The 10,120-nt window shown below is 40.0% G+C and overlaps 1 protein-coding gene across 1 annotated transcript in view; it reads left to right on the top strand.

Annotated features, from left to right (window-relative positions):
- The window catches only part of ppp2r1bb (protein phosphatase 2, regulatory subunit A, beta b), a 14,218-nt gene extending 4,919 nt beyond the window's left edge, over positions 1-9,299 (top strand). Inside the window, exons 7-15 of the mRNA XM_046073280.1 lie at positions 138-252; positions 379-449; positions 2,352-2,486; positions 3,843-4,016; positions 5,703-5,763; positions 6,818-6,972; positions 7,190-7,332; positions 7,456-7,547; positions 7,661-9,299. Coding sequence (XP_045929236.1) covers positions 138-252; positions 379-449; positions 2,352-2,486; positions 3,843-4,016; positions 5,703-5,763; positions 6,818-6,972; positions 7,190-7,332; positions 7,456-7,547; positions 7,661-7,677 — 963 coding nt within the window. The 3' untranslated portion in view covers positions 7,678-9,299. The remainder of the gene's footprint in view (positions 1-137; positions 253-378; positions 450-2,351; positions 2,487-3,842; positions 4,017-5,702; positions 5,764-6,817; positions 6,973-7,189; positions 7,333-7,455; positions 7,548-7,660) is intronic.
- Positions 9,300-10,120: the final 821 nt, after the last annotated feature.

Below are 10,120 nucleotides of genomic sequence, written 5' to 3'. Positions count from 1 at the left end.
TCCCTTTTTTTTTTTTTTTTTTTTTTTTTTTTTTTTATTATTCTTAATTCTCCACTAAAATTAGTCATGAATTTTTGTATTGAAATCCCCCACTGGCTTATTTGCATAGTGAGCCATGTTGATTTCTCTGACTGTAGCTCCAGAAAGCAGTGGGACCGGAGATCACCAAGAACGATCTGGTCCCGGCCTTCCAGAATCTTCTGAAGGACTGTGAAGCTGAGGTCCGTGCTGCTGCAGCCAACAAAGTCAAGGGTCAGTACATGAATGTGCATTAATTAATTAAAGCCTTAATGAAACAAGGCTGAATTGAACAACTTGTTCAAACATCTTTGTTTGTCCCATATTTTATTGACAGTGTACCCTTATTCTTTTTGTTAGAATTCTGTGAGAACCTCCCAGAGGACAGTCGTGAGCAAATCATCATGACTCACATTCTGCCCTGCGTCAAGGTAAAAAATAAACCTTTGTCTGCCATATTTTGATATTTCTGTGATGCTTCACTTCTCAGTTTGATTTTCTGAGTTAAGCATGGACTGTAGGCATATCATTTTATAGTCCTCCCAAAAGCGTTTAGGCAGGCATGTGGTCTTGTGACTTCCGCTTAAGTTAAAACTTATTTTTTTGTAATGCCATTTATTCCTTTTTATTTAACAGCTCCATTGCTGATATCTCAAGTGTGGTGATGAGTCCAACTGGCCAAGCAACAGAAGTGGTTTAAACAGAATTATGTGAACCGCTAGTATAGATATGAAACTGAATGTGTACACAAACGCATCTATTATACAGTTGTCAGGTGCATAGAAAAGCAGTGTGCTCATAATGACAAGTGCAGGAAGTGTAATGAGAAAGCTACTTTGTAAAATTGAATGCACACTTATAACACACAATTTTGATTAATTTTCACTATTGATTCAGCCCCAGATTTCAGCGGGTGATGAATAAAATGTCATAACAGGCCAAAACTATGAAAATAAGAACAAAGTTGTCGGGGGAAAATGCTTTGAAACAACAGACTGGCAAATTTTCAAGAACAGAAATATTTCCACTCCTCTAGATTAATCTGTGTGCTTTTTTTAATCTGAAAACCATAAAACTGACCCAAGTACACAGCATTCACATGTACACACACAAAAAAAGGAGAGATGGTCTGACTGTAACCTGACAGCAGACCTTTTAGATATTTAATGATAACCACTGACATAACGCTAACCATAAAGTACTCTTAAGGGAAGATCTTTTGTGTGGTGTTGCAAAAGTCAGGCAAGACAGTGTCTGTGTGCAAGTATTGGTCAGATTTTGAACAGCAGGTGGCACTGTTCAACAATAGTAGTTCAGTTGTAGTGCTACAGATTTAAACATTCTTTCTACCAGTTTCACATACCACTTTTCTTTTTTTCTTTTTTTTTTTTTTTTGTATGCACTAATGTTATTGGCAGCACAGAAATTCCTATGGACTATTGTTAGTACAAAGTACAGATCAGTGTCACAAAGGATCATTCTGCTTATCCTGTCAACATACCCACAGTGGAACAAAGCTGAACACGTAGCGACATACTGACAGACAACTTGGGCTGAACACTATACAAAATTATAGTTATTTTGACAGAGATTGCGATATGAATCACGTTTTTATTTGGAACTGTACAGTAAATTTCATTTCCACTGAAAAACATAAACAAGATGATTTCTGCTGGGGTCTGTACCAAATGAGCATATTCCCTTACGTTATGGACAATATGATTTGTAGGCTGGGCGTCACGTCATTTGACTGACAAACTTCGAACGCTGTACAAATGACACGTGATACTTGCACATAGCATGTTACTAATGAATTTGTATAATGTAGCGGAGTTGAATGATTGCTACCATTTTCTACTATAGAGGGTATGCGCATGACGTCACAGAACGCAGTTGCGCTCACTGAGTGGCAGAAAGACAAGCAGTCCAGCATGTTCTGGAAGGGGAAGTGACATCAACGCATACCCTCTATAAGCTGTCATGTGATATTGCATTGATTTAGTTGTTATTTTCACTGACTATCTCAAACTGACAGGGTAAAAGGTTTTGGGGGGTTTTTTGCCACTTGTTTGTATCATGCCATTTCTGTTTTTGTCCATATCATATTTGAAGTTATTCCACAGTCATTAAACTGCAATGACTGTTTGTCTGCACTAGCATTCAAGTCAACTTTGCTGTGTATTTACACCCAAGTCGATTATAGCCTCCCTGTCTGTAGTGTGTTGTGAATATGACCCATAGCAGTGCTCTTGATTCTTATTTACGCACTTTTGGTCTTAACTATTTGTTTGTGCTGATCTCTGTGTCTCCTGTGTGTCTCGTCCCCTGACCAGGAACTTGTTTCAGACACCAACCAGCATGTGAAGTCAGCCCTGGCCTCAGTCATTATGGGCCTTTCAACCATCCTGGGCAAGGACAACACAATAGAACACTTACTGCCTCTCTTCCTGGCCCAGCTCAAGGACGAGGTAAAGGAAACGCACACATGTAATCATTGGCCCCAATTGTCTCTTGTATTTTACACAGCTGGCTTTTGAAAACCCTCCAGGCAGTGTATAATTTGGTAACATTCATAACAAAAGCCTCCTTTGACATGTCTTGCATATGACCAACTTCTCAGACCTAGAAGAAGTATCTCTGAGACGGGGTAAAGGCAGCCACCGCCACCAGATGTACCTGGCTGCCACCTGGTTGGGTAGGAGGATGATTCATGCAGTTGGCAGCCAGAAAGAGACATTACAATTAGAAGGCTGAATTGCTGTGTCTAGAGGGAGGCATGATAAAACAGTGCCACTAGAAAAGTTTGATGCGTTTTGATTGTATGTATGGTTTTAAGTAGTAAATGTAGGTATTTACTGGTTATAGTAGGTTGAACAAGGCTACACTTCAAGCTGGTCATTAGTTTATAATGAAATTGGACACCACCTTTCATCAGCCTGTTTTGCAATTGTCAGTAGAAATGCTGTTAAAATGATTTGTTCCTGCAGCTGTTTCAGTAAAGGATGGTAGAGCTGTGTGTTCTACATAAAGGTACAATGGGCTGGGTGTGCTGGTGAATATTTTTGTACATTCTTCCTCTAACGGGTTCATGTAGAGCAACAATAGCCCAGCCTCACAACATGTCCCTTGAAAACATTTCTGACATTAATCTGCATATTGAGATCAGACATCAGTTTGGCCGGTTTACAAAAAGGTGTGTAAGTGTTTCGGAAGGCTTGAGGCTGTCAGTTCTTCCACTGCGTTACTTAGTTAGTTATTTAAAGGTGGCCCAATTTCCTCACAGCACAAGCACAAGAGTGTCTAATTAGATTACAGTCCAAACTGACAGCTTTGACGTGCAAATTTCAATAATTCAAGGTGCATCTATCTGAGGATGGTTTCAGAGGGAGCAAGATGGAGAACATTCTGCAGACATGTCATTCAGTCAAGAGCTGAACTGTCATGGTGCCTTATTTTGCTGCTACTGTTCCCACTTAGTTAACAAGACTTATTGTCGTATCATCATGCAGTTTAGGGCTTCTGGCTTTTGGACTATATAGGTGAAAAGTTTTGTTTAGCTGTTTCAGTTGTTAATCTTTGTCCAAATTGGAACCAAAGCAGATCTCCGTTTAAGGCTCTTGGAAATAAACCTGGGTTACATTATTCTATACAAAACTCTGTTTTACTGTTTAGAGTGACTGAAGTGTCTTTGCTTAGTCCAAACCAAGAAATTTGCACTTTGGAGAGATTTTAAAAAGTACTATAGTTGTTCAGTATAAAGCTAAAAGCTTTTATTTTACTTTAAATTACATCCGGTTTTAGCTTAACTTGTTTTTCTGTCAAAGTGCCCTGAGGTTCGTCTCAACATCATCTCCAACTTAGACTGTGTGAACGAGGTGATTGGCATTCGTCAGCTCTCCCAGTCCCTCCTGCCGGCCATTGTGGAGCTGGCAGAGGATGCAAAGTGGAGGGTCCGCCTCGCCATCATAGAGTACATGCCCCTGTTGGCAGGACAGCTGGTGAGTCATGGGATATAGTAACACAGTTGAAACCTATATAAAATGTTTTGAAGGTAATCATTAGGGATGCACCGAAATGAAAATTCTTTGCCGAAACCGAATATAATGGAAACTTGCCAAACACCGAACAAGTACATTCACATTTTTGCCTATTTTTTTACCATTGCATAAATTAAATAATCAAAATGTGCTTTTTCCCACAGGATTTGGAGAGACTATGGTGGGTGGGTCTGAGGCCCGAGAGGGTCCAGTAAAGTAAATTACATGTGTCCATTTACTTTTAATGTACACATGTAATATGTTTTATACTTTCTGTGAACCTGTAGACACCTTATTTTGAAAACCGGACGTTGTCACCTGTGTATCCTCGCGCTAAATTCATAAAGTCTGACCCAATATGATAAATGTTGTATGTGGTTCTCGTATCGCGTAACATGAAGACTTCACAGCCTCTCTTCAGGTAGGACTCTTGTACTGCAATACTTTGTAAAGGAGAAAATGACAGGAAAACAGGAGCTGGCCGAGTGAAATGGAGAGGATTTTAGGACATCTACAGGCTGAAGAGTGTAGAGTTTTCTTACTTATGAAGGTATCAGCAAGGATGTTTGTTTACGTTCAGCTGCCCATTCCACACCTGCGCAGTGTGTACCACAGTTGCTCTCGTGCATCAGTGGTAACGTGTTGGGCAGTAATACTGCAATATCTTTTACTTAATTAAAACATCAGCTAAAGCAGCACCGCAACATGAATTCTGAATAACTCCGGCCGCTGCTGCCACTGATGCTTGGACTTGTCGGGAGAGTGGCGTTATATCACCCAGTAGTAAGTAGAGTAGCTAATATTACTTTTTTAAGGATTATATGCTAAGTAACTAGTAAGTAGCTATATTATTTCTGAGTAACTTGCCCAACACTGAGTTGACAATAAGGAATGGATGAATTGGGTATGTTTTGATTATTTTGTTATAGGATATGTCTAATGTATACTTTGACGTTGTTGTCAATTGATCAGTCATGTAGCCTATATAGTTTACAATTTGCTGTATGAATGGTTGCTTTTTAAGTCATCCTTATGTTAAAGGTTTTGGCACGTTATAAATTCATTTCTTGTGAATGGTTGTGGCAGGGTTTATGAGGCCTTTTCATAAGGCTTTGATCCGCGGGGTCGCTTTGCGCTCATCAACAGGCAGGCAAACAAGCCCTCTGCACACGCCCGCTGCAAGAGTTGAAATGTCAAACTTTTCCCTACAGTTTATCGACAGAGACTGATCTGCTGTTTGATCAGAGTTTCCTCACTAATATAACTTTATCTTTAGGCCACCAGGTCTTAAACAGGCGACAACCTTTGCTGCTGTCTCTTATTCTGCTATGGGGGGGGTCTCAGTATATTTTCCTGCTTTTTTGCCCTTTGCCAATCACATGCCTGCACACTGCTCACTCGACGTAATTTTTCAGTAAAAATTAATCGGTTTTGACTTATTAGCCGAACACAAAGTGTGGTTTTTTGTTTTTTTCAGACGATTAATTTCAGTGGCCGAACATTCGGTGCATCCCTAGAATTCATTGTTAGTACCATTTCATAGAACCAGAAATATTAGCAATGTGGAGACGAATACACTTTTGTCAGGTCTGATTTGACATGTGGACATCCAGGAACACGCTCTAATCAGTGTCCATGTTTCCCCAGGGAGTGGAATTCTTTGACGAGAAGCTCAACACCCTTTGTATGGCCTGGCTTATTGACCACGGTAAGGCACTCTTATAGGTGAACTTTTTCCAAGGAGTTAAATTAGATATTAACAAATTGAAGTAGTCATATCCATGCATAACTGTTTTTATCTCAAAGTAGTTTGTTAAACACAGATCCTTAGACAAGCAGCTTTGTTTGCCATAATCATTTATTCTTTGAATACAGGGTAATAAATTGCAATATTAAATTGCAACAATATCTTATCGTGACATAAGTATTGTGGTGATATTGTATCGTAGGGCCTCTGATTCCCACCACTAATAGTTAAGCTACTCTGTACTCTGTCATGCTGTCTGTATGTCGTACTTACTACCTACTTACCTACGTAGTTTAACCTTGTTCTTGTAGGCTGCAATCTGAGCTGTGGCTGTATACTGTACCTAATGGAGTTAAAAAACACAGTTGGGTCTGTGGATGATTTTATATCTGAGCAAGTTTGCCCTGGGCTCCTCTACACAGCAGTTTAATCTGTTCCGAGAGACATCACCCATATTCAAATGGAGCCTGTGTACCCATCGAGCTACATAATATACACCCAGCGCTATAACTTAGAATGTTTTTTGCATACGTTTTTCGCTCAGTGTATAGTGTTCTGTTCACATGGAGTTTTCCAATTAGAGAGACACATGCTTGCTATTGAGGACAAAAGGCCAGCTGGGTTACATCATTGGAATGCTGCTGGTGTGAGTTTCTGTACATATGAGTGTGTGTGTGTTTGACTGGGGTTAGGGCTGTGCCACCCTTACGTAAGCCTTTTCAAAGAAAGACAGGCCTACAGAAATCAGCACAGAATCTTTCCCTCACTGAATTTGTTATGAAGAGAGCTTAACATGTTACATGACGTACAAATGCCATGATTTCTGGTTTCATCAAACCCATACTTTGACATTGCTCAAAGTAAATTTACCCAGGAAACTGAGTGAATTTTATATTGTCTGTATAGACTGTGTATGTACCAAATTAAGTCAGGTCAGTATTATTTAGATAGAGACCCAGAAAGGCACAACACGAGCACATCATCCTCACAGTATGTTGTCACTGTAATTTTCCAGTGTATGCCATCCGTGAGGCGGCCACCTGTAACCTAATGAAGCTGGTGGAGAAGTTTGGAGCTGAGTGGGCTCAGAATACCATCGTGCCCAAAGTGCTGGGTATGGCCAACGACCCCAATTACCTCCACAGGATGACTACTTTATTCTGCATCAATGTAAGTCAGTGGCATCTTCTCCTATAAGCTCTTTGTCATGTTTAGATTCTTGGAGTTACTTTGAAGAGTTTTAACATCCAATTAATGAGACACATTTCTGTACTATCAGTTTCTGTCCAATACTATAGTGTTAAAAAATAAAAAAACTTATTTGTCCATTATCTGTAAATTTTATTCACTGTTGTCATCCTTGGTGACCGCCTGTATTGTGTCTCAGGCTTTGTCAGAGGCATGTGGCCAGGAAATCACCACTAAGCAGATGCTACCAGTTGTCCTTAAGATGTCCAATGACCAGGTGGCCAATGTACGCTTCAATGTGGCCAAGTCCCTCCAGAAGATCGGCCCCGTCATTGACAGCAAGTATGTGTTGTCTTTGTAATATCCGCATCAGATGTTTTCTCTACACAGTGACTCTCATTAAAATCAAGAACTAGCATTGACAATTGGTTTAAATGATTCTTGTCCTCTGTCTTTGTCCCAAAGTGCCCTTCAAGCAGAAGTGAAGCCAGTGCTGGAGAAGCTGGCCACAGACACAGATATGGATGTCAAGTACTTTGCCCAGGAGGCTATCAGTGGTAAGCATTTCCCTCTTCTGTCATTGTAAACAGACATTCAATGACATGAATCATATTTGATGTGTTTCAAACTTAATGTGGTAAAAATCTTACTCTTGTGTTCTCCTTTTCAGTTTTGGCCCTAGCATAACCAACTGGACAGGGCTAAACCAGACAACCACCCGAAACAACAACAACGCAAACACTTTTACAAGATATTTATTGATGTTCAGGAACAACTGGTAAATGTATAGAGAACGCTGTTAACAATTGTTAAATCTGTTTTCTTTTTTCCTTTTTGTTTACTGTCCAATGGTAGTCCATGTCCAGGCATAGCACAGGCTTCTTTTTCGTTAACCTTCCTCTTTGCTGTAAATGAGTGCTTTAACAAGGCAAAGTGATGAAACCGCATTAAGTGGTGCATGCTGACTAATGTGCTACTGTACTAGCTAGGCAGCGCTAACCAGAACCCCTTTCACATTCCTCCCTGTTGCATCTTTGGCCACTGTTGTACTTTAGCCACAGTCGTTGCAGCATACCACATGTCTGTTTGCTACCTAGGGCCACGCTAGATCTCTGTACTGCTGCTCTCTCCTCCCAATGCTAGACACAAACTTTGAACAGCAGATGGTTCAACAAGCTGTTTATTTTGCTGAGCCTCCTCCCCAGTCAGCTATATCTCATTTCCATGAGACACTAAGGAGGTTCTCCAGAGAAGTGATTGAAAGTGCAGGTCTAGTAGGCTGGCCCCACCCCCCCCCACCAGACCAAACCTGTTGTCTCCTAAATGCTTCACAGGATTGTTTTGTACAGAGCTCTGACAAAGAAATAATGGGGTGTCCATTACTGCATGTAATTTGATGAACTCATGATTGTATGTACTAATCAATCTCAAATAGTGTCCTTTCTCAGCTCCATCTACCAGACTACACTCTTTGTTCTCTACAACAACACAGATTGAATTAGTCAAACAAGTGTATGATCTCGGCCCACTGTAATAGGGACCAGCTCAGCCGTAAAGTGTTGCTCATAATTATCCCTCCTCCAAGTCCTCAGTGAGTTTGTTGATATGCTAGGGTGGGAAGTAGCATCAGTTATGATTTTCTGAAATATTTTCTCGGCATTGCTCTTACATTGTGCCAATGACTTTGATAAGTGTTTTTGTTTTTTAGTATGCCTGGGTAAACAGTTTTCATCAGTTCTGTCAAGAGACGATGTTCTTTTCTGTGAGGGACGTTTTTATTCGTGTGATGTTAATGAGATGGTAAAACTAAATTGACTACAGCTGCCAGGGCCATGGGATTAACAAAACCATGGCACAGTGTCCTGGAGCTACCCAGTTTTCCCTTAAATCCACGCTAAGTCCTGCACTGTACATGAGGTTTAAAAGCATAAGGTCAGCAAATTTGAAGGGCAACCAAAGGGTTCCTGCTTAAAAATCTCTACACAATGGAGAATCAGTGCATTCTTTCAAAGAAGTTGGATGGGGGACATGGAGCATGTGTACGTAAGGCTGCATAATGTTTTACTATGGGGTGGGGAGCTGGGGTGGTTATGGGCGGGTTGAATAAATGTATCGTCTGTGTTGATTTAAAAAAACCTTTTCTTTCCCTCTACTACCCCTGCTACCCCCCCTTCTCATTTTGTTCTCTTGAAATAAACCTTGATTGTTGATTGTCCTGTAACACAAAGACTGTGCTTTTATTTTGAATTCTTTTCACAATTGGGATGCTGTACTACTGTATCTTGATCTGAATAAAGTAATACAAAGGAGTCAGTGAAGCCTGGTTTTATAACTAGTTACTGCTGAAGAGTGTCAAGGCCTCTTGTTAGTAATTGCCAATTTGCTACATGGTGACACGCAATAGGAAATTATTGTATCAAAGTAGACACTTTATTACAACTTATAATGAATTTACTAGTGAATTACCAGTGAAATATGAAATGCATTTATGTAGAACACATATTACAACTTTTTTGTTTTTGTTTTTTTTACAGAAAAGTTAAAATACAACTACAGGTGCTGGTCATATAATTAGAATATCATCAAAAAGTTTATTTATTTCAGTAATTCCTTTCAAAAAGTGAAACTTGTATAATGTATACATTCATTCCACACAGACTGATATATTTCAAGTGTTCATTCCTTTTAATTTTGATGATTATAACTGACAACTAATGAAAATCCCAAAATCAGTATCTCAGAAAATTAGAATATTATGAAAAGGTTCAATATTGAAGACAAATGGTCTCTGTCTAGTTCTATAGGCTGTGATCATGGGGAAGACTGCTGACTTGACAGCTGTCCAAAAGACAACTACTGACACCTTGCACAAGGAGGGCAAGACACAAAGGAAAGCCACAGAGGCTGGCTGTTCACAGAGCTCTGTATCCAAGCACATTAATAGAGAGGCAAAGGGAAGGAAAAGATGTGGTAGAAAAAAGTGTACGAGCAATAGGTATAACCGCACCCTGGAGAGGATTGTGAAACAAAACCCATTCAAAAATGTGGGGGAGATTCACAAAGAGTGGACTGCAGCTGGAGTCAGTGCTTCAAGAACCACCACGTACAGACGTATGCAAGACATGAGTTT

Source organism: Micropterus dolomieu, linkage group LG17, assembly GCF_021292245.1.
Source record: "Micropterus dolomieu isolate WLL.071019.BEF.003 ecotype Adirondacks linkage group LG17, ASM2129224v1, whole genome shotgun sequence".
In the NCBI taxonomy this organism is placed as follows: Eukaryota; Metazoa; Chordata; class Actinopteri; order Centrarchiformes; family Centrarchidae; genus Micropterus; species Micropterus dolomieu.
This window is presented reverse-complemented; position numbering and strand designations above follow the sequence as displayed.